This window comes from Colossoma macropomum, unplaced genomic scaffold (genome assembly GCF_904425465.1).
Source record: "Colossoma macropomum unplaced genomic scaffold, Colossoma_macropomum, whole genome shotgun sequence".
Taxonomy (NCBI): Eukaryota; Metazoa; Chordata; class Actinopteri; order Characiformes; family Serrasalmidae; genus Colossoma; species Colossoma macropomum.
The window spans coordinates 10,244,107-10,269,473 of record NW_023494790.1 but is presented as its reverse complement, the minus strand read 5'-3'; the positions used below and the strand labels follow the sequence as shown (position 1 = coordinate 10,269,473).

At 38.6% G+C, this 25,367-nt stretch overlaps 2 protein-coding genes across 3 annotated transcripts in view; one reads left to right on the top strand and one right to left on the bottom strand.

Moving 5' to 3' along the window:
* Positions 1 to 25,367, top strand: part of dock1 (dedicator of cytokinesis 1) — a 293,715-nt gene that overhangs the window by 115,986 nt on the left and 152,362 nt on the right. Inside the window, 2 exon segments of the mRNA XM_036572082.1 lie at positions 4,147 to 4,274; positions 7,912 to 8,007. Of these exon segments, the coding sequence (XP_036427975.1) occupies positions 4,147 to 4,274; positions 7,912 to 8,007 (224 nt within the window).
* Positions 17,235 to 25,367, bottom strand: part of LOC118809101 (inhibitory synaptic factor 2A) — a 42,836-nt gene continuing 34,703 nt past the window's right edge. For both annotated transcript variants that reach the window (XM_036572083.1, XM_036572084.1), the window contains exon 4: positions 17,235 to 17,446. In XM_036572083.1, coding sequence (XP_036427976.1) covers positions 17,263 to 17,446 — 184 coding nt within the window. In that variant the 3' untranslated portion in view covers positions 17,235 to 17,262. The remainder of the gene's footprint in view (positions 17,447 to 25,367) is intronic.

Here is a 25,367-nt window from a genome sequence, read left to right as displayed (position 1 = left end):
CTCTGGATAAGAGCATCTGCTAAATGCCATAAATGTAAAATGATTATGGTGATTATTATTATTATTATTATTATTATCCAGTTCTTGGTTAAAAATAATGTTTGCACACAGCAGAGCAGAGATTAAAATGACCTTGAGAGAATCTGACATAATTCTGAACATTAAAAATTAGATTTGATTACAGCTTCAGAAAAAAGTATGTTATTTATTGCTGGTAAGTAAATACAGAGTACAGAGTATTCACCAGTGTAGCTTGCCTAAAAGAGTCTAGAATAGATTATTACTAATTAAACTTTTTAACCAAAGCTGGCTGTCGCTCCTAGTGGAGTGATTGGAGCAAAACCTGTTTAACATATGTGACTAATAAAACATCTATGTTTAATAATCATGCTGAAAAGTTAATTAATAAGTTATCCAAAGCACATGTCCTCATTTCTTTGAAGGTTAACACAGTGCTTGCTTACTCTTTGAGCCACTCTCATGGAGCCTTTGTGATCAGTTTCATGTAGCAGTAGAGTCATCAGCAGAGCAGAAGTCGAACACTGTGATTAGAGACAGGGTTGCTTGTTAGGTATGTCTAAAGTACTAAAAAATTAATTAATAGACGTTTGTTGTGTTTTATTTAGGAAGGAATCTATTTGTGAAGGAAGGTTTCACCTTCTTCTTTCAAAACTGCCATCTGCCCCTTGATATTTTGAGGCCCTTTAATTTATCAGCCTGAAATCCATTGAAAAACGCTTAGAGGAAGTGACCGGGATGATTTGACCTGACCAGCAGCTGAGAGTTTCAGGCAGTATGTGCAGTTCAGCCACTATTTTCTATTAGCTCTTTTAAACCCAAAACTAAACTAACCCAACAAACACAAACCTTCTCGAATGGCAATTGGGATTTCATCTAATTATTATTGTTGTTGTTTGTTTGCCTGGAAAAGGATGGCTTGCCCGCTCCAGGTAAGAGGACCTGCCCCAGGTAGAGGAGTTTAAGTATCTTGGGGTCTTATTCACGAGTGATGGGAAGAGGGATCGTGAGATCGGCTGCAGGCTGGGACAGGTGGCAGCAGTAGTGCAGTCACTGTACCAGACTAATGGTGAAGAGGGACCGTGAGCCGTAAGGCAAAACTCTCCATTTACCGGTCGGTCTACATCCCGACCCTCACCTATGGTCATGAGCTCTGAGTATTGACCGAAAGAATGAGTGTGCAAATACAAGCGGTGGAAATGAGCTTTCTTCACAGGGTGGCGGGCTACACTCTACTTGACAGGGTGAAAAGCTTTGTCATCCGAGAGGAGCTGAGAGTAGAGCCGCTACTCCTCCACATTGAGAGGAGTCAGTTGAGGTGGTTCGGGCATCTGATCTGGATGCCCCGCCTCCTGGTGGGGGTTTACTAGGCACGTCCTACTGGGACGAGACCCTGTGCACATCCTGGTACTCGCTGGAGGGATTAAATCTCGAAGTTGGCCTGGGAGCGGCTCGGGGTCCCATGTGATAAGCTGAAGGAAGTTGCGGGGGACAGGGTCATCTGGCATTCTCTGCTTTCCCAACTGCTACTGCGACCCTAAGTGGTTAAAGATGATGATGTTGATTGTTTGTTTTTTGTTGTTGTGAGGATGCTGAGAAGAATAATTGACAAACAGTGAAATGTGGGAGTGTATTTGTTGGCATTAAAACGTTCAGTTTTGAATAGTAATAGAAACTTATCTTCCTTACTACAGACGAAGCCTCTTTTCTGTCCTTATAAACGCTGCATCATGGTTCAAACATCTTAATCATCTGTAACTAACAAAAAGATTTATCAGTAATGATTTGCTTAAAGTGAGGTGTTAGAAGGCCATCTACTTCTGACGTGTAAATTACCTTTAGCACTTACCTGAAAATCTGAGCCAGCATCATTATCTCTGTCTCGAGGTGAGGTGGTGTCTCACATTTTGCTCCCCCGTTTATTGTTTCCTCGTGTGTGAAAAATGAGCTTGAGCAAAGATGGTGTAACCCCATATATCACTCCAGTCTTCTCATCACGTAGTGTACCACAGCCCTGCCATTTATGTGTGTCACCCACTTTGATTATAGTTCCTCAGTTCATACGCACGAGACGAGACTGAAGAGAAGGCAGCTGATGGGTGTCTGTTAGGCGGAGCATGAGATTGCCTGAAAATGAATAGTTGCAATGAAATGAAGCAGTGGAGAAACAGAGTGATGAACGTTTATGGGATTGGACATTGTGGCCATAACGTTTTACGAAAGACCTTTGATAGCAGGGCGCCATTCTTGAAGGTTTTCAGTAGACACTGTCAAGCGTGTGTGAGTGTAAATATGCAGGTGTGAGTTCTTGCATTGGTAGTGGCTCAGTATGGATGCCATGCTGGGTCTAATATACAGTGAAGGCTATAATAAGGCAATACTGCGGCTTCTGCTGTATAATGTGTCTCTCTCTCTCGCTCTCTCTCTCCCTCCCTCTCCCCCCCCCTCTCTCTCTCTCTCTCTCTCTCTCTCTCTCTCTCTCTCTCTCCCTCCCTCCCTCTCATATCTCCCTCTCATATCTCCCTCTCTCTTTCTCTCTGTTTTCTTTGTTTCTTCCCCCTGCCCCCTTCCTCCGCTCCGTCTTCAGTCTCAGTCTCCCTCCCTCCATCTTTCTTTCTTTTTTTGCCATTAAGATTAAATTTCATCCTCCTTCTTTTCAGCATTTTATACTGGAAGATTTTTTAAATTGTTTTGTCTTTCAGTCTTCTGTTTAATTGACATATGCTTATCCCCATTTCAGCTTGATGTGTTCATCCCCCTGTGTTTAATTGACAGGTTGCATATCCTTTCCTCTGTCTATGAATGGCAGCTAGCATGCATTTGCCTCCCAGACACTGTATGATAGATTAGGAGCAGATGAGAATCTGCAGGTTAGATGAAATATAATGAGTTCCACTGCCACCGCAGGTGAATATTTTTTTTCCCCATACGTTTCACTTTTCTATCCCGTCTGCTATGTGTGTGTGTTGAGAGAGGTGTGTATTTATTTGCCTGACAGCTGGAATTATAAATGCTGTATGCTTACTGAATGAGAAGGTGTGTCTTATGTCAGTGATTCAGTCTGTTTTGTCTTTTTAATTAGTGATTTAAATGTTTGGGAATATTTAATATCTGGCATCTCTTTACTACCTAGGTCATTCTGAACGAAGCATTAGGTCTACTTTATGAGCTAAATAATGGAAATAGAAGCGTATGCTCCCTGTGTTGCTTAGTGTGGTTAGCAAATAATCACATTATGCAAATAGTCATGTTGATCTAAATAAGGTGCTGCTATTTGCCACTTGGCTAAGCACTGCTGCACACTGCTGTGCCAGGAGCTAAATGTATGCATGCTTTCAGACACACAACCACTCTGTTTTAGTTTAGAATATATCATTGGTGTGGGAGATTTGTGAAAAAATTATTTTTTCTACGTAGGCCTACGTAGCAAGTCAAACTGTTTTTTTCCTGAATACTGTTGTATTGTCTTTACAGGTACATTGACATTAGTGTCACACAGAAATACGGATTGTGTTTACATTTTTAGTCAAGCGTAATTGATTTTTTAGTTCAGATTTTAGTTTAATAGATGACAAAAATGCAGCTTGTGTAATTTGCTAAGGGCTTTAGATTGTTGTGAAAAAAAAGACACAATTTTATATAAATATTTGTTTGGTTAATATTTACAATATGTAACATTCTTAAGAACAAAACAGACCAATCAAAACAAGCTGTCAGTTTGGTTAAACTTTCTGGTAACACTATACTGATAGGCAGCCTTTGTAAGGCTATATGACACCTAAATAAGCCTTTAATGACTTGTGACAAAAACCTACACAAAAGCTTATTCCAACAATCAACAGTTGTCTTAAAGGCTGCTGTTTTTGATGTCATTTCAGTTTTGATGTCATTTCACCTCAAAGTTTAATGACAACTGACGCATGTTGAAAAATGCCCTTATAAATGCAAGTGTTGTGATGTTACCAACTTTGTTTTCCTATAGATTACCAGCTTGACCTGTCACAGTTATTGCATAATCACCTTATTAATACAAACTTAATTATCATCTGACACTGCGTGATGCTGAATTTTATTAGTACCGCTCAGCACTAGTGGTCCTAGATTGTAATTGTACGGGTCTGTTTTCAGACTGCAGAGAGATCCTGCTGCCGCTGATGACGGATCAGTTGAAATTTCACTTGGAGCAGCATGAGGAGCTGGAGGCTTGTTGCCAGCTGCTCAGCAACATACTGGAGGTGCTATACAGGAGTGATGTGGTGAGTGCATAGCTCTTCTGAGTTGTTTGGGAGCAGTATGGTTTATCTGCACACACGTACATAAATATATGTACACTAACAGGTTTATACATGTATAAACACACTGTCATTCATCTCTGCTGGCTGGAGTGATGTGGTGAGAGTGTATACAGTCATTTCTATCAATATTTGTGCATTTGTACATTGTTGATAAAGTTACTGTTATTTTAGTTGTCTGCCACAGCATAGTGGAGCTGATACTGAATAAAGAAAGCGTGCTGATGTGTTTTAATCTGAGTGTATTTGCATTCAAATAGAATGATTAGTGTAGGAATTAGTCATTATACATAGCCCTATTTTTAGGGGCTCAAAATTAATTGGACAGTTGCCTGCTCAGCTGTTCCATGGCCATGTTATTTCACTTACATGTAAGCAGATAAAAGGCCTAGGTTTGATTTCAAGTGTGGCATTTGTATTTGTATTCTGTTGCTGTTAGCTCTCAAGATGAAGTCCAACGAGCTGTCACGCCCAGTAAAGCAAGCGATCATTAATCTGAAAAATCTGTGCAAACCCATCAGAGAGATAGCAAAAACATTTGACTATATGGTATGTTCTTAAAACTAATGAACACACTTGTGAGCTCAGAAACACAAAAGGCCTGGAAGACCTTTAAAAACAACTGTGGTGGATGACAGAAGAATTTTTTCCATAGTGATTTAAACCCTCACAGCAGTTGGCACGATGAAGAACACCCTCCATGTGGCATGTGACACAGAGGTAGGCATGTCTATGTTAAAGTCAACCATTAAGAGAATACTTGAAGAGAGACACCAGAGTAAATACACACAATATAAACCATTGGTAAGCCTCAAAAAACAGGAAGACCAGATTAGAGTTTGCAAAAAAATATACATTTGCAGTCAGAGAACATCATCTAATGGACATATGAGGCAAAGCTCAAATTGTACTAGAATGATGGAAAGAGAAGAGTTTGGAAAAGGGAGGGAACTGCACATGATCCAAAGCATGCCACCTTATCTGCCAAGCATGGTGGAGGTAGTGTTATGACATGGGCAGGTATGGCTGCCAGTGGAACTAATCCACTTGTACTTATTGATAATGTGACCTCTGGTAATCTTCAGGATGTTCTGCAGTGGTCAAGTCAATGTATTTTATGATTGTTAGTTTGTTAGCTCCTAAAAATGTGTGCTACTTATGAAAATGGATGTAACCCTGACACCATTCTCCTGATTTAGATGTAGATAAGTCTCATTGGGCTCATATTCATTATTTCATTTTCTACTCCAAGATGCTGTAGTAGACAGCTCAAATAACAATAACTTTGTTCTTGTCAGAGTGTTTATGGACCTGACTGTACGCTCTAGCATACAGATCTGTATGTGAGCGCCCTCTGCTCTGTTTACTGCTCTGAACTGCTGTCTATAAAGACACAAGCATAAATTCTTTTTCCACCACCCAAACTCAGTATTGCATGCTGTGTTTGCCAGTCTCCATTTAATTACCCAGTCTCCCCCTCTCTGCACATTAGAAACAAATGATTATTTCATGGACTGCTCACTCCATAATTCAGCTTAGCTTTTTGAAATATGCTGAGGTTCAGTACACTGTTTAACACTCTTTTTTTCTTCTCTCTCACACACTCTTGCATGCTTTGTCTTGAATTGTCTCTCTCTTTCTCTCTCTCTTTCTCTCTCTCTCCCCCGCTCTCCCCTTTTCCCCCTCTATGCCTGTGTCCTGATTGACTCAGTTTACTTTTTTAACTTTGTGTGTGTGTGTAAGAATTACGTAAGTTACACGTCATACCCGACGCATGTAAGTTTTTTCCCTCTCTCTGCTTTAAAACACTCAGGGTTTGCGGAGGTTTGTGAAATAGCAGGTTTAATAATTCACACGCTACCGGGAGTCTCATTTTAGATAGATTTCCCTGCTGAGACATACACCAAATTTCAGCCTCACACTGCTCTGACTAATCCTCGCCCCCCAATATAAATGAAATAACAAGCCCGTCCACACAAGCGTTTGTATTCCTGCCTTTGTGGAGCATTTAAATTGTCTTCCATATTACTGGCTAAATGCTGCTTTAAAAACCTCACCCTGTTTTAACCTTGGTAACCAAAAGAAAATCGTCTTAGTTCTTGGATTTTTTCAGATTCTTTCCCAATATTCTCCCCAGTTAAGTCATGACCACGCGCTAGTTAGCTCTCCCCTAGGCACAAATAATTTGAATACTCAAGTATTCCTCTGTCATGTTGGTATGCGATACCTTAGTATCTGTAAGCTTTGTCTTTTGTTTTCAGAGTTGGGGGTTTATTTATCTTTAAACCAAAAATTGGCAATTACTGAACACTGGATGTGATACAAGACCAAAAAAAAAAAGAAAGTCATACCCATGCAATATCAGTTAAACTAAACCACCCCTATGATTTCACAAGTCACCCCTTTTTTTAAAGCCTGAAGCAAAAGAAGTTAGTAACAGATTAAAATGGCAGACAGTACTTAAATACATAAAAAGAAACATCTGTTTGTTTGTAATTTTGACTGTTGAATGAGATTTATGTGTAGGAGTGTGCACGCGCAGTTGAAAGAGCCACGTCGTTGCCACAGAGCTCAGAGAAAAAGACAAGAGGTAGGTTAGCTAACTAGTTTAGCTGATTCTTGTGAGAAATGAGCTGCTGGAAATCTGTATGAATTTAGTATAAAACATCAAAAGTAACTTGCAGAGTCACCAGTCCTGTTTGAAATTTGATTGCCTAACAAAGTTATATCACTTGCGATGGAATTTTGCAGGTAGCAGTGGAATATGAAATTGACTATCCATTCAGGAAACCAGCTGAAACTGATTGTTTAGTGATGTGTTTACACAAAGATTTGAAGTTTTACACCTTGAACTTGCATATCACGGCTCTCTGGGTGAACACGGCTCTCGGCTCTCTTTGGTATATATCCATTGTAAAAAGGATGTATAAATGTATAAAACTACTTTCTGTATTTTTATATTTTGTTTAAAAAATGTAAAATGATCAAACTTAAAGTAAGATTAATGATAAAAAAATATAAATAACATAAATGATTGTTTTATGGTAATGAGAATGAGTAATCGAGTGAACACTGTAAAATGGTATTCGGGTCAGCCCTAGTCTCCTAGTCTCTATCAGATGATGCTACCAAGCTAGAAGGGCAAAGTCTAGCATGTGCTTCCTGCGAGACACTTGAAGCCGACCACCATCTTTTCAAGCATCAATGGAGTGCTCTGCAAGCTGGGAGGAGAATGATAACTACAAATTATGTTACTCAAGCTAACAAACTCTTGCATGATGGGCGATGAAGGAGGCCAGAAATGGCTTTGACATCGCTGGGGATGGAACTCATTCTTTATCCAGTATTAGATTTAGTCCGAATGGAGTCCAGTTGGATTAGTATGATTTACATTTTTATATGTTGGATTTGCATTAATTCTCTAGTTGTTTTTCATCCAAAGTCTGTCTGATAGATATGTTTGTGTCAAATCTGTTGGATTTATATGGCTGTATATCATATTGATTGATTTTTCTGTTCTAGTATTCAAATTTTATTTTGTGTGCAGTAAAATTTCACAGAGTTAATTTTCTGGTTGTCTTTTATCTGTGTGCATCTCTAGGGTCCCACTCAGTGGCATGTTCAGATCATTATGGAGAAGCTGTTGAGGACAGTAAACAGAACCGTGATCTCACTGGGACGTGACTCTTCTCTCATAGTAAGTCTGATGTTTTTTCGCCTTGAATCACACATTAAATCTGATATTCTCCTTCCCTCCATGAGTTTTCCTGTCCCTGATGACGAGGGTCTTCCACTGCGGTGTTTGTCGTTGAGAGTAGTTCTAGTGTCCCTGCTACTGTGCTCAAGTGGCTGAGCTTTACAGTGCATTGCTTGATGTGGGCACCACTCGATATCCCAGATCCAGGGTTAATAATGCAGCATTCACACTGAGTACAGTCCATTGGCAGGGTTTTATTGTGTTTTTGCGGATATGAACCGCACACACTTGCACGCGCACACACTGCAGTGAATGATCAGTCTGTTATTGTTAGCTGAACTCTAGTCCTCTTCTCTGCTGCAGTCTCATGTCAATTACTATACAAATCATTCACTGCAGAAATGCACTCTCATTCTCCCTCTCCCTCTCTTTTTCACCCTCACTCACACAAACATACACACACTCTCTTTCTCTCTTACATTTTCAAGAGTGGAATTTGGACTGGGCTAATAATTTCAGCACTCACTTAAATAAGTGTGATTTTATTGCTTGTGCAACTGCTGGCTTCTTTAATTAACCTAAATGTGAATGCCCGTTGTAGAGGTGGAAATGGATACGAACTCCTGAGTTTTTGGTATTTGAGCTGGATTTTTTTGCCCTCAAGAACTAAAATTGATTATTCTTCCTGTCGCCATGGTTTCTTCTTTACAGACTTGCGAATGTGTGTGTGAGTGGCTGTATCTGTGTGAGAATAACACTTTACTTTTTTCACTTGTTTTTGAGGAGTGTTGAAGTTGTGTGGCCTCCAGTAGAAAGGCTTTTACTTCATTGTGTTTTATGTAAAGAGAATGCTCAAACCTGATTCACAGGCCTATAAAGTTTCTTGTGAAACTGTTTGTGTGGATTATGTTTAGATTTGCTTGTGTCACTAGCAGTGTTAGGTGAATGTATGGAGTTTTATATTTGGTTGTGTTTAAGGTATGTCAAGAGTTGTTTTCTAAAGACTGGCTAGGACTGGCTGTTTTTCTAATTGAAAGTAGTAGCTGTTACAATGACAGTTTACCCAAAAGACAAGAATGTTTACGCATGTCCTAAAAGAACACATCACAAAATAATGAGAGTGCTGGGAAAATTGTGAGTTTGAGTATTGTCTTCATGTTAATGGCCTTGTACTTATTGATTTTAAATAAAAAAGCTTGTTGTGAAACAGTGTTTCTACATTAAATCAGTGATGACAGCATGATATTGTTATCTTATAGGGTTCCCATATATCCTGAAAAACCTAGAAATTTAGATTTAAGTTTTAGTCATGAAAAACAACTATAAAATGGGAAAATAATCCCGGATAATTGTCCTGGGAATATTAGTATAGTCCTGGAAAACTGTAAAGTTTGTCCCCCAGCTGAATCAGTCTACATAAATTTTATTATTTTATTTATGAAGATGTTATGTTACTTAATCAGGAGAATCTTACTGAGAGAGAATTTACTAAAGGAATTTTTCAAAGAAGACATGGTCAAGAAACTAATTTAGTTTTCGGAATTCTGACAAGATTCGTTGATTTGGTTTTGAACTTGGGTGTCCAATTATCCTCGTTTTCTGAAATAACGTTAGATCACACTTGTCTCTCGATGTCTTTAGTACTTCCGTTGTAAAAAGCATGTGTAAATGTGTAAAAACATTTTTTTACAAATGGAAAACTGAAATATATTGACTAAATGTTAAATGTACAAATAAACCAATTTAAAGTAAGGTTAATTATGAAATGTAAATATTGTTTTTACATGTGGTATTGTTCTTTAGAAGGGTTTTATAAACACAGTACTTGAAAGCTGAACTAGGGTGCTCTGTGATATGCCTGTCCTAATTATTACACGATCAGCTGGGCAAAACTATTTAATCTAACCACACTTATTTTCCACAGTTGTTAGCTTTCATTATTATACGTTCACGCCACTGTAAATGGTATGTGGATTTAGTGTGAGGGGCATGGATATAAGTGAAAGGAAACAGAAAATGCATTTATTGAGGCGCTTCATATGTCTTACAAAACAACAAGCTCTAAATTTTGAATGGCGCTTTAGAGGGAGGAGGACAGTGAGTAATTTTTGTTCATTTGAACTTGAGCTTTGTTTGTCGTCAGTTGGGAGGTGAAGTACTGACCACTAGGAAGTAAGGTGGCTTTGCTGAGTGTGTGTGCGCATGTTTCGATCAGTCACTAAAAGGTCGTTAAGGATTGTTTTGTTGACTTTAATGTTAAGGATGCCAGAAGATTTAAGTCTAATTCTGCTATGACTTTCCATGAGAAACACCTGTCATGTAAAGAACTCAAGGAAAATCCACTGAAAATGTCCTGGAGAAATCCTGGAAAATCATCCCCTAAAAATATTGGAACCCTGTCTTGATAAATTCTATCACTAAGTATCACATATATTCTGGATATGGTCAGTGCTTAAAGAACACTGATGAACTGTTTCATTAAAAAGGGAAGAAGGACTCCCAACTGGCATAGCTGTGATGTCAAGAGTCACATTCTACAGACTGTCCGGTTAATATTGTAACAATTTCCTCATAGAAAGTAGTAGCAGTTGCCATGACAATTTACCCAAAGGGGCAAGAGTGTTTGAACATGTCCTGAAAGAGTACATCACCAAATAATAAATAGAGCGATGCGTGTCCACAGAGTGCTGTTCAGTTACACAGTTATTTATAGTGTGAGAAATGAACTTCCTTGTTGCTTATATCACTACACTGATGCCTGTTTCAAGGGCAGAGTTGTTTGCAATGCTTATTGCAGTTTGTGCTGCAATTAGAAATTCCATCAGTGAGTTCTGAATGGCAGTCATTTTTGTACACACTTGTAATTTGACACATAGAAATGTGAAATCTGACTTAAGTTGGCTATTTAAATAATAAATATATAAACTTTCAAGAAAATCTTACACACAGACCTCTTCTTGTGTCACTAACTGTGTTAGGTGAATGTATGGAATTTTATATTTGGTTGTGTTTAAGGTATGTCGAGTGATATTCTAAAGACGGTCTAGGAAATATTGTTCTGTTTTTCTTATTTAAAGTAGTAGCTGTTACAATGACAGTTTACCAAAGAGAAAAGAGTGTTTGAGCATGTCTTAAAAGGACACATCACAAAACAACGAGAGTGCTGTCAGTTTGAGTATTTTCTTGATGCTAATGGCCTTGTACTTATTGATATTAAATCAGAAAAGCCTATTGCTGAACAGTGTTTGTACATTACTCTGAAGCTGCATGTCATTCTGTAGTTGATGTCATGCCCATATTAGGAATGCTTTTTGACATTTATTTAATTGAAATCAGTATAAAGACAGTATCTTTAATATTTCAACTGAATAACTTTATGAAGAGTTTTATGAGCACAAAGATCTAAAAAAAAACAACAACAAAATGCATGTTGGCCTTGACAATGTGCGTCCATGAATTTGGGGGACAGAGCTTCTACAGGTGCACTGAAGGGAGGAGTGTGTTTGCTGTGGAGTTCAAATATCACCAATCGTTCTCCAGAAGCATATAGTGCTCCTTTCAAAACGGTACTGACTGTGCATGGTGACATCCCGAACTTAATTGAAATTACATATTGACAAAAGGTTCTTAAACTGTTGAATTATTTGCTCAAACAGTTTTTCACGAATTGGCAAAAGTCATGAACGCTCTTTTTATGCCAAGTCAGAATAATCACCTGTTACCTATTTTCCTGTTTACCTGTGGGAACTTGCAAAACAGATGTTTTTGCCCCAGTCCCGACTTTTTTGGTATGTGTTGCAGGCATCAAAATTGTAAGGTTGATAAGGTAAATATTAAATAGCTCTTCTTTGTGCTGTTTCTTTATTAAATATCTGTAAAAGTTTAGAAATAACTGCTTTCTGTTTTTATTTGCATTTTACCCACAGTCCCAACTTTTTTGGAATTGGATTTGTATATAAACTGTCTAAACCTGCAAACAGCCAGTGAATCAGCTTTTGTTCTTTGAGCTTCGTTGTCACAATGCAGTTTTGAACAACCGGTCAGCCAAGTTTTTTGCTGTTGTAAAAATGGTGATCTGTGGTCAGTTTAAAACTTCAGTGTGTAAGATTTTTTTTTTGTTGAATTTGAAAGTAGCGTTACTGATTCAAGAGGGAGAAAACAATAATTATTAAGGTTTTTCGGAGTCTGCAGAGTCTTAGAAAAAAGATCTGGTTGAATGTTTAGGTCTCAAATGCAAAATCAACATTGCACTGATGAAGATCTGATGACAGTATAAGATAAATTACTTGCATCAGGGGTGCCCAATGCTAGTCCTGTAGATCTGTCACCCTTGAGAGTTCAGATCAAACACCTGGCTCTAATATTCAAATTATTAGAAGACCTTCATAACCTGGATCAGGTGTGCTGGATTAGGTTTGGCACTAAACTCTGCTGGCAGGTAGATCTCCAGGACCAGGACTGAGCACCCCTGATTTATATGCTCAAAAGTTTGAATCTCCTTCATTAAGTTTTGACGGAGTTGTCTTTGAATTCTCTTCTAACACCTTGCAATCATCAGATTTAGTTCATCTGCTCAGGGAAGGAGTCTGAAGCACGACTGATGTTACAAAATTGAACAATTACTTCCCAAAATTACACCCTGAAACCATAGGCCTATGTTTATTATAGGTACCAGCTGTGACCTTAATGGATGTTTTTGCTTCTTCATATAGAGTAACCCTATATTATTTCTTGAGGAAGTGTTTTTTTTTTGGTACCTCCTATCCGGTAATGTAATAAATCTCGAGTTGCATTTGAATTCAGCAAGCGCAGAGTGAGTAAAGCTGACCCAGTGGTGCAGCGTATGAGCAGTTAACCCCGTATTCAGGCACATCGCTCCTGCCGCTGCTGCTGTCCTTGACTTTTACAGCGACTCCCACCTTATGCATGTTAATCTCTCTTTGACTTTCCTGTCCACCCTCCTTCCTCTCCCTCCATCTCCTTTTCCATGCATCTCTCTCTTTTCCTCCCTCCCTTCTTTTTTCCTGCTGCAGCTAATACATTCTGTGTTAGCAGTGTCGACATTCACCCCTTATGACACCCTCTAAATCCCAGCCACTGAAATCCTAATGTAAGGATCATATAATGCACCCTTCGCTCCTCTAGAGAGCCGTTCTGCGGCACGTTCCCTTTCCTGACCCCTGTTCTCAAAGGCTTTGCAGTAAATCCTACCCTGTAAGTGGAAAATGCATGCGAGTCATATGAGCTGCAGCAGTGCCAAGGCATAAAGAATAGCCCTGCTGTCCTTAAGCGTTTAAAGCATTCCATCTTTATTTAATGGCCAATAAGACCTGTTTCAATTTTTAAAGCTCCAGTGCCAAGGATAGTACTGAGCTGCATTGCACAAGAGTGCAGGTGTGGGTGGGTCTTAGCTTGGTTGATTCATGTTTATGGGCATGGATTCGCTTTTTCCAAGATCATATATATTTCCGGTGTGTATTTGCATTGATGTGTGTGTTTTAAGCATATTGAATTTATGTATGTATGGGTAAGTTTGTGTGCTGCAGCAGTGCTCTGCAAACCTCCTCTCCGTGTCCTTGCTTGTAAGTCCTCAGATTCAGATTTATGCATTAAGGTTCCCCGTTTGGCTTCTGCTGTATGAGTGCAGAATTCAGATCACACACACACAGCATGTGTTGTGCATGCAGATTTGACTCTACAGTTGGTCTGCTTTAACCTCTTTGCTCTCTCTTCAGTGTTTTTCACATTACTGGACCCACTTGAATCTGACTTCCCTGCAAATCATTGCTTTTCCATGGCAGCACATTGCACTGCTTGCTCCCTTGTTACATGTCATTACTGTTCTTGAATGTTTTTTTTTCCAGTCTTATGTGTAATTATATACTACATTCAGTAGAATAATAACCATATGTTCTATAACAGATATAACACACCTCTGATTGGATTTCATTCTTATTCCCTCTTCTTTCGCAGCTCAGTTTTACTTTTTTCTTCCTATGTTCTTTCTCTTTAACATGCCCTCATATGTGCTTATTTTCTCTCACTCTCTTTTCCTCTGTTTTTTAGTGCACGGTATAGATTTTGAATATTCAGCAACACCTTCACTTTGTCTGCGGTGGGGGTGTGTGGGGGGGAGACTACTCTCCACCAGCTGTCATTGTATGACAATGAAAAAAGCATCCAATGCAGAACAGTAAATGCACATGAAGATATGTTTTGTATGTATTGTTATAATATACCTGAATCCTAAAGGACCTTCCTCAGTCCTCTGTATGGTGATATTTTTAGTTTTGCTGACTGTGTTCTAATATGCCTTAGATTAACTTTCCAGGCATGATGTTGTATATGTACCTGGTCTGTTGCGATAAGCGAATTAGTAACCTCCATAGTAGGAAGGAGATGCGTACTTGAATACAGTTTTATGCTGTAAAAATATTTGTGTTATCAGACATTCTGACATAAATTGGAAAATAAGAATAGTTTCCATTAAGGATGCAAATGTTGTCAGCTTCTTTTGCCTGATAATAGTTAACCAGTTTGCTTAATTTCTAGTAGGCAGAATTGCCTATTGAGCCCTCATGCATACAGATAAAAAACGTTCTTCAACGTGGATGCCTGTCTACCTGCCAGTTCAAATAGGAACTGTGGTTTATTGAAAATGAAATCGAATTAATGTTTTTTGCATTGATCAAACAATTGTTTGCCGGTTGACGGTTAACTGATTAATCATTGCATCCCTACTTTCCATTGTTCTTCAAAAACACTCTATACTATTCCTTTAAGAGATACCAATGACAATATGAAAAATTCCCCTGCCATTTACATCATTTACATTTTGTGTTTAATTTAAATTCACTTTTGTGTTAAATATGCATTCACCTAATTCTTTGGTCTTGTTTAGTTAAGTGGACCTGGACCAAAATAAGCAAAATGAATGTTGGATAAATGTTTTGTTTTTCGTACTGAGATGCAAAATGCACATTGTAATGTGAAGTTTGTGCTGTTACATTCCTGACATGTATACTGTTGTAAATGCTATGCATGAAGGCACCCATAAGTGATCACCATTCTTTTTTCTCTGGCTAATGTGTGAGAGATTTCCCAAATGCAGTGTTTCATGACAAACAGAAATGCAAATGAGGGAAAAAAAGCTCTTAACAAACAGCAATTATAATACAATAAGCACTATTATTCAGTCAGTCATTGTTATTAGTCTGAACACTTAGTTTTCCCAAGTTATAACAGGGCCAAATACTCAGATGAGGAAACTTCTTTTTTGTTGTTTTGTCAGGTTTTATTATGTATATTAAATTGCTTGATTTTAAAAACATTATAAAATGCACAATATTGCACATAGTGAATCAATTGCACTTCTTTAAGGTACAGATAACATCTAGGTCTCTCTTCACGCTACAGTAGAACTATTTGTAAATCAAATCCTTTGATATACAAGATAAACAATGAGATAAGGTGTTTAATCTAGCTGGCAGAAAACAGATAGAGGTGTGGAGAACAGGAGATCAGACAGCCTGCTGAAGAGAATTATACTGTGACTTTTGGAGGTCATGGTTTAAAGATGGATCGGTTTGCCCTTGTTAAACACTTTGGCACGTGCTTCCTCTGTCTGATGCGGTTTTTGGCTTCGGTAGTGCCTTACCCAGAATGCCCGGATGTTTCGGTGTGGCTCTGTAAAGCATATGAGCCCTGTTCCCGGAGGTGGAATTAGCCCTGATTAGATTCCCTGCCACCTAGAATACTAGCTTCCATACATCCTTTGATAGTTTATCTGCAACATTATTAGGACGTTACATTATATAAATGTTATTTCTTAGAAAATGAAGATCATGATTACATTTCTGTTTCAAAGATGTGTGTATTTTGTGTTGGCTGGAGAAGGAAGCAGAGATTTTTGAGGGCGTAGAAATCGTGCTTGGCACCCGGCTGCACTTTGGACAACATCACCACTCTATCCGATTCTTTATGAAAACAGTGAAGGTGAGAACAACGTGGCATTTTCTGAGTATCATCGCCACCTTCTCGCTAACGCGAGCACATGACACAACCATACACCCAGTCCAGCTTTCATTGTGTGTGATGGCTGCTGAATCAGTGTGTTTAACATGCTAGATTATTTACTGCGAAGGAAAGCACATGGTGGTAATCCTTGCTGTATTCCTCAGTGAAACTTCCATGGAATGGAACTTCCATCGTTCTGATCTGTCAGGAATCATCTTCTTCTTCTTTTTCCTCGTTTGAGCATTTTAATAATCCAGTAAACACTGAAGCAAGTTAAGTTCATACAGTATATATTAAAAAATCTTAATTTAATGCTTGATATTAAGAATATAGAAAAATAAGTGGTACTCATTTTTTTCCCTTAAATTAGTATCTCAAAGTTAGTAGATGTAGATCTTCAGAAACTTGGGTTTATATAGAAACTTGAGATATATGTGTGAAATTTTTTTCTTTCTTTCATATTTCAAATAAGAATGTCCTTCCACCCCCCCCCCAAATGTCCATTTCTACATTCCTGCATTGAGTCCGTTTTATCTTCTCTACGAGTATCTCTTGAGTGTTATTGTGCTTTGTCTTTATAGTGAGACTCCAGTCATGTTGATGTCCATGAAGGGCAATTACATTTTTTTTTTAGTCCAAGTGTTTGCAACTGATTTCTTTTTTTCTTTTGTTAGAATGAGAGACCAATATCCAGTAAATCCATGAGACAGATGAACAAAAAAAGCCAATAAATAAATAAATAAATGGGAGGGCAGTCAGGTCCTATGAATAAGCTGAGCAGTGAATAGAGATATCGTTATCCAGTCGTGTGTAAATAATTATTTGTTAGTGTGTAGATTTGTTTTTATATATATTTAAATGAGTAAGGTTAAGACAGGTTAATCCAATCTCATTTCTCACCTTGCTGATCTGCAAATAGGAGGATTTCACGCTCTGTTTGGGGAAATTAGTCCAAAAATATTCTCCTTTTCTGATACCAAACCGGGAAATGCAGTCCCAGTAGGATCCATTTTTCCATTTTTATTTCAAAGCAGGCTCTGGGATTTCATAGCTGGGCTCAGTGTCCAGGATCCAAATCGCAGAATTCTTTTTCATTTCACTCTTTAAAGTGTGACGGGAAGAACGATAAAATGACGAAACTCCAGAAAGAATGAGAGAAAGAGCGAAGGGAGGGAGGACAGGAGAATGGAGACAGAGAGAATGAAGAGTGAGAGAGAGTGTGTCCTGCTGTGTGTTCTTTCATAAGAACCAGAGTTTCCAGCGAGCGTGTTTCTTGGCCTCTGCTTTGGCCTTGCGTTTGGGAGTAGAGGTGTAGGCCTCCTGGGGGTAAGGCAGTGAAGGAAAGGGCGAGTCCTCCGCTGAGCATAGCCTCTTCATCAACGGCTGCAGCTTATCTTCCTGCTGCTTAAAGTCTAGCTCCACACTGCAGAGAAACAGAAACAGATTACTGACTGGACACACTGGAGAGGAAAGTAAATTTGCTCTCATCACTGTATTCTCATCTAATCATCCTTGGGTAACCGAAGGCCACTACACATGCTAGACAGGGCAGGTGGATTACACACAACTACCAAAATTAGTTTTTAATAAAATCTTTAGTATGCCCTGTTCCAGCATTCTCTCAATACCATTTTAGATATCTGAACTCAGACGGCTGATATGGGGGACTGATCCAATGCAGATTCTCTTGTTAAAGCAGTCATTTTTTGTAGTAGAAGGGCAACATCACATATTTTTGTTTTTGAAACTGTATTTTCTATTGTAAGAGTAGGTAACATTTGCTTCTCTCACTGATTTCACGAAATTCAGTGATAACACGTGCAAATTCATTAGTATAATTTTTTAGCATAACATTTTTAAAACAGTATTTTGAATGGTCATACACCAACATTCTTTTTTGGATTGTGCTAATTATCATTGTTAATAATGTTGAACTATGTCTAAGAAACAGTATTTGAATGTGCATCGGTCACTCTTGACATGATATTGGTATATATTTTGACTTGATATTGGTTCCGTTTAATGAGGTTCATATGAATGCTAATATTGGTAATGGATTGGTGCATCACTTTACGATGCTCATTTTGGTGTTTGCCATTGACAAATGCTAAAGTTAGCACCCAACTATGACTTTCACTACCGCTCAAAAACATTAAAATCTGTGTGCTGACATTTGGCTTGAAATTTGCATAGTGAAAGACAATCAACCTTATATTTAAACAAATAGTTTAGTTTGCTAGCCAGTAATGTATGTGGCGAATGTCCATTAGCTTTCTCACTGTGACGCTACCTCTGTGCAGTAGCTGCACTTTACCTTGTTTGTTACACAGGGCTGCATGACTCTTCTCGACCGGTGTGTGGTACCCTTTCCACCAAATTTTCAGAATTTCTGTGTAATTCAGTCATTGAGATGTACACAGTACACAGAGTCTTTCAGAGTTTTTGTATGTGAAATAATTCATGGTACATATCATCACAGACTCAAATTTCTTTACAGTGGTGATGATGGGAACCAGGGGTTGTGATGCCTACAGTACAAACATGGACATACTATCCGAAATGAGCAGTGAACCTCCATGTGTCTTCTGAGTTTTCTTGTGGTAATGCTGAAGTAGTATTGAATCTTTCTTTGGAGACTATTTTGCCTGTAAGCAATTTTGACTTGGCATGATTCACATCATAGCATTTCACATTAGACCTCTCTTAATGACTTTGTAAACCTCTATGGTTTAGTTTCACAGAAATTTTGGAAAGGCTGTGGAATTCATATTTAAGATTATATGAATGCGTTTTGAAATGAAATTGATCCAAAAGTGTTACTAACTTACTTTAAAAAAAAAAAAAAAGGAAGTACAACCACAACTACAGTTGGCATCATTCACCCACATATGTCCACACAGGCATGGATACATATATTTGCTTACATCCTCAGTAGTGACAACAGGGCTTGTTTCTCAGGCTGCCATGTGAGAGTGTGTGCTTTGTTTGTAATGACTTTTGTCAGCTCAGATTGTAAACTCTTCCTGCTGGGGAGCTGTATATGTGTTTGCCTTTTTGTTCTGCATCACACTTCTTTGATGAGTAATGCCATTTGGTGTCCTTATTTTCTACATGAATGTCCATTACTTACATTATCCAAACTTACATTGACCTTGATGTTGTCAGTACACACAAACGACTGCATTTAGATGCATTTGGCCTCTAACTTGACCTAGATTTAATTTCTTAAAACATACAGACAAACAGACTAAGGTGTACCCCAGTGCTCTCTGAACTGTTTTCTGTATGTTTTCGTCCGTGTGTCTGGCATGCTTGCCCCCCCAACATGACTAATGTTTGCTCTGGCAGAACATGGTATTTTTAGCTTAGAATAATTTTAGGAGCTGGTCACGTGCCTGTTCCTTTACCAGATGGTGGAAAATTGACCACCTTTTGCCTTGTCATGTTAAGTACAAAATTTAAGCTAGTTAGCAAAGCAGATTTAAAATAATTGTGATGTTGGCTTATAGGAAAGCATGACTGAGACAAAAAACACACTTCAGTAGATTTACATCAGTGAGACCACAGCCTGCTCGTTGGAGTTGTTTTGATTATTTTTTAGAGTGCTCATGTTTGTAAGAGTGGTGTGTAGGAATGCGTAGCAATGTCTGATTTTGATGCAACATGCATACTCCTCCACGGAAATAATTAACTGTAGCCGTTTGTGATCAGCTAATTACAGAGGCCATTACTGCAGTACCAATTAGTATTTGGTACTGCACTAATGGCCTCTGTAATATTGTAGTCGTATGCTGTGATAATTTCTGAGTGGGAGTTGAGGCTTTTGATGTGGTTGGTTCTGTTTAGTGATTCAGTGTAATGGTGCTCATGCCATTTAAGAGTATGAGGTGGAAGATAAGCCCTTCATGGAAGCATCCCTCCACCTTCCAAGGTTAGCTGAGTCTAATCCAGCAACTACTAGCCATCTGACTCTGGATTCTGAGTCCTCTTAAACTGTGACACAGGGATTGGTGGTAGTAGTAGTGGTGGTGGTGGTGGGGGGTGTTCTGGATCAAAAGCAGCTTCTGAAAGATTAGTGGCTGGCCTGCAGTTCAAACCAATGAAATGAAACATATCAGTTTAGTCAGAATTCAGCCAGCTACAGCCTTTCCAACAGATGGGAAAGAGGTGCTGACATGAGCCCAAACAATTGTCACTGTCCTTCTATGGCACCTGTGGCCAAAATACTTGTACTGCAGTTATATTGCTGTGTGTTTGCAATTGTGCCATGCCTTGCAGTTTATTACAAATGCATTGATGAATCAATAATGCAACACAGTTAAAGACTGGCCTACATTTTGACTAAAAATTCACTTTTATTTGATACTGTAATTTATTAAAACGCTCATCTGGAATGCGATATCACAATCATTAACAACCAATGTATTGTGCAGCCCTGCCCCCAGCTGTTGTATTGACCTCCATGAGAAGTTGTGAGAAGGTAGGGAAGAGCAGAACGGTAGCTCTGATGCTGCACACTGTGATTGTTTACTTGGATCTGTAGAACACCAGCCACGTGCTGTATAAATTTCATGCTAGCTGATTTGACATTAACTTATGCATGTAATCCTGGCCCGTTTTAAAGTGTTTTCTGTTTCAATTTATTCACTGTTATTTTTTAAAACAGGATGCTTAATAAAACCATTCCATATCCTTTGTAGTAGATGAAGAATAAAAGAAAACCATTGCATTACCAAAAGGCAAAATAATTCCCAGAGTTAGCCGTAGTCATTCTTAAAAGTCTAGTTAACATCCATAGCTTGGCCTGGTGGGGAGGAATGTCTGTATGCTGTTGAGTAGTTATGGAGAAGAGTGGGAGTCATATTCTTCACTTTCTGACAGTACCTTCAGGTGAGTGGTGGCAGAAAGCCTTTTAACACTGTATACCCCAAATCCCTCTCCAATATGCTTTAGGAGCATGGCAATTCAAGAGTGGCTGAGTTTATTTTAGACACGGGTCTCGCAGGGCTTCTTTTCAAATGTAAAATAAAGTCTCTTTTACAGGACTTTTTCAGGCTTAAGAGGATGAAAAAGCAGTGCACTGCTTTTACGTTTGACCAAGTTTAAATTCTTCCGCTTGGCATTTCAAAAGATGAGTTTTGGAAAAACGCTATTAAAAATACACAAGGCGGCGTGCACCGCGGCTCAGAAAAGATGCTGACTGCACTTCTTACATATGAACAACCTCCGATCTTAAAAATAGTGAACTCTGCAAGCTGACAATTGCTGGAGAAAATGTTTGGCTAGAAGGGTGGATGCACCAAGCATGAGTGTGTGTGCATGTGTTTGTGTTTGCAAGTATCTAAGAATGAGAAAACTGAGCTACGGCTGCTCTATTGAGCGCTCAGCAGTTTGTGTGTACGAGTTGGGTCTTTCCTCAAAGGCCGAAGGCAATGCTGCTATTAACAAATTAATCACAGCGCAGACCCTTGTAATTATGCCCTTATCAATTCAGTTTTAAACTCACTACTGCAGAGAGAGAGAGAGAGAGAGAGAGAGAGAGAGAGAGAGAGAGTGGAGTGGGCAAATCACTGATATTTATCTGGATAAGGCTAGAGTGGGTGTCAGAAGCCGCATCTCTAAGCTGCTCACAGAATCCCGCAGTATAACTGATGATGATGGCTACATTATAGCTGTTTATCTCTTAGTCTCTGCCTGACTTTCTTTGTTCCAAAGCCCTTTAGTCCTTTACGGTCTTTGACGGATGCAGGCAGGAGCAGTTTGTCCTTCAGCATCAGGAACCATTTAGTCCATCTGTCATATTTATGTGAAGTTCTGTTCAGAAGAACAAATGGTTATGGTGATGTCCTAAACTTCTAGATTAGTCACACTGTGAAATACCTCTTCCTACATCCTGTTCATTCAGCATTTTTTGAATACTTTGGTGTTCTCTGAGAAGGATGGCAAGCATTCAGCTCTCACACACACATGCACACGTGCTGTATAGTACAGAGTGATAGGGCAGGGACTTTGCTGTCCCTGTCAAAGCATGGCCTCCAGCTATGGTCAAATGGCACAGCTTAGACAGCTCTGGCATTCAGTGCAGATTGAGGTAAATCACTGTATAGTGATTGATTGCTGCACTAGGGAAGACAGAACCTGAAAGATGTCTACAACTTTCCAGCGATAAGTAAATCTGCTGTCTGTTTTTCTTCTGACTCTAATGACTCTGGGCTAAATCCTTATACAAGCTGGATTAGTTTTACCCTAGGAGATACTATAATTTATCATTGAGATGTGTGATTTTAATTCAGTGTGAAACTTTAATTTTTAATGTTTGACAAGTAAAAATAGCAGAGTGAATTATCTTCTGTATTTGTCCAAACTCAGTAGCATATGGCCAGTGATGTACAGCCACAAAAAAATCCGGCTCCAGTTGGCAGACACCCCCTTTTCATCCTTTTATTTTTTCTTGTCCCTGCTCAATTTACATTACTCCCCCGATTTGTACCTCTACATGGACACCATTTTCAAACATATGCCAACTACAGTTTTCTCAAAAAATGATATAATCTGCTAAATCTCATTAGAAAATCTGCTAAATTAGTATAAATTTTGTTTAATGCTTTAAGACAAATGGCAATTTTCATAGCAATCATATTGTAATGACTTGAAGCCTTCTAAAGAAATTTTCTAAAGGCATTTGTTATAAAGGTCCTATGCATCTAGCCATTAAGGCAGAAAGTATTATTTTGTAAGCAAAAAAGCTTAGAATCAAGCCTTAACAAAACTGTGCATTCGCCCTTGGTAAACAGTTTATAGCGGGTTTACACTGGCTTTATGGTCCTGTGTTGTGAAGAAAGCATTTTATGCTATGTTCACAATGGTGGACCATAAAGCCAACACTGTGCTTCAATCAAAAAATGACATTTCAAATCAAAATGACATCTTTCTGACCAAAACATGCAGTGGTTTGGGTTTGTATGGTGCGATCTTTGTCGCTTCCTGAAAAGAACTCCTGATCACAGCATCGTTTGTTCTGAAACCTCTTTCTGACAGCAGTTACCTGATGAGTTGAATTAGGTGTGTTAGGGTAAGGATAACAGAAGCAGCATTGTGTGGGGTTTCCATGTCTGTGACTTAGAACCACTGTTTTGAGGCCTGAAGCAGAGTAGCATTGCATAGTGTCTTATGGGAAAATTGACTTTTGAAGTACTGATATCAGAGATGCGTGTAGCTAACCAATCACAGTCTTTTTTTTTTTTACCCAGTGCCGTGAGCATCTGAACCAATCACAGTTGTAGATAAATGTTTCTTGATAAAATGCTTTGATAAATCAAAGTATTCATGTCTTTCAAGTCATTCAGTTATTTTGGTCAAATTAGTGCAGGCCAAATCTTTAAACATAATGTTATTTATTTACAGGTATGCTTTTAATATATTGAAGAGCACATAGCAGCTGCAGTGCATAGCAGTTTAATTGAAATACTGGTATTTTGTCCTTATTATTTAGCCCTAAGCAGAACTCATTTTGCTTTCCAGTCTTGTGTCAGAAGAAAATGTTTAGAACATTCATTTCCAGACTCAAAACATGCCCGTGCCAAATAAACTGGAGAACATCAGTGAAGCGTCAGGCCAGAAAGAGTCAATATTTCATTAGCATCTCACAGCGGAGAGCAGAAGCTGACGGCTCAGAACACTTGGAAAAGCTGCCACGTTAGTCTCTCTGGACTCTCCATCTCACCCCTTGGTTCTTCCAGACCTGAGCTTCTTTCCCCCTTTTCTTCCAGACGTTTCTGTTTGATCGCCCACCCTGCACACCCACAAATGTTGTCTAAAGAAAAGAGCCTTGTGACGTTTTGCTGTTTCTAAGCCACTAATTAGAGAGGCAAAGCTTTTGATAGGTGAACGCATCCCTTCTCATTGAGGAGTAAGAAGAGCAGCTTAGTACTGCTCGCTTTCATGTGGCATTGTGGTTTTTTTCAAAGGGAGAGAAGTTTGATCCTCCCCTGCTTTCTCCTCCTGTAAGCTTGTTATTGTTCTTGCCCTGTGCTCTTGGTTTCGTTTAACACATGGCAACATGCATTCACAGTGGTTGAGCAGTTCTTCATAATTGTTATTGCCTCTATAATATCTCAAAGTTTATCATCAGTGGACTTCTGCTTCTTTGTTTAGGCATTACGGTAATAAATATGATGCTCCCCCATGTTTACTTCAGTTGGAAACTTTTATGAACGATGAACTTGTTTTCTTTATTTATGCCGTTTTTAAGCATGTTTGGGTTTCCTTTATGGAAAATCTCTGATCGTTGACTCATTTGAAGTTTATCTTCTTACATGTGCAAGCCTAATTAGTTTAGGCATGTATAGCACTACTGATCTCTTTGAACGCTTTTTGTACTGTGCATTTTGTACACTGTCATTTTGCCCAGTGGTCAGGTTTGGTGGGTAACACTTTATTCGAAGGCTACATAAGGACATCATAATACATGCATAAGCACTGAATAACATATTAATAAAGCAATACTTGAGTATTTATGAACATCTTATGCCAGTAATCGAGATTCATCCCATAAGCTGAAGTAAATAACGTTGTATTGACATAAGTGTGTTGTACTTTAACTCTTGTAGAACTACACCGGACTGATACAAACTTCTAAACTAGACCTTCCATCTAAGTTCCGGTACTTGGGAATGATGCTTCATAATAGTGTTATAAATGAAACAAATGTCCTTCACTTTATTTTGAAGTCCCTTAGGTCAATTCAATCTTATTTACTTCATAGAGCATCTTATGTCATCTTGTGGTTACTAGCATAAGCTGGACATACATACTTAAATATTGCTTTATAAATATGTTATGCAGTGCTTATGAATGTGTTATGTAGGCCCTATGTAGGTAGCCTTCAAATAAAGTGTTACCAGTTTGGAGAGTAATGTTTGACATTAAGGATGCACTGAAATGAGAAGTAGGTGATGGGTACTTCTGTGTCAGTAGTGGCCGCTGGTTAATACTGATAATTTGGATTGACTGCATAAGTCAGTCTAAAGGACAGTGGGTCAAATTAAGAGGGATAAGCAGATCTAGCATGAAAACAAACTCATCTTTTTAAGCCACAAATATGCTGCTTTATCCAGATTGTTGGCTAATTAATGCATTTTTATTTTGGCGGCAAATATTGGCCAGATCCTAATATCAAAGCAGTGGTGTCATAAATTTAGGCTGTGTTTACCATTGTTATCTTGCCTCATAGAGAGCAGATGCTGAATCTTTAAAAACGTCTATTGATGCCTTCCAGAACTCTGTATTACTGTTAATATCACACTTTTGTGCTGCCAGTTCCCCTAGATAAACACTCATGATGT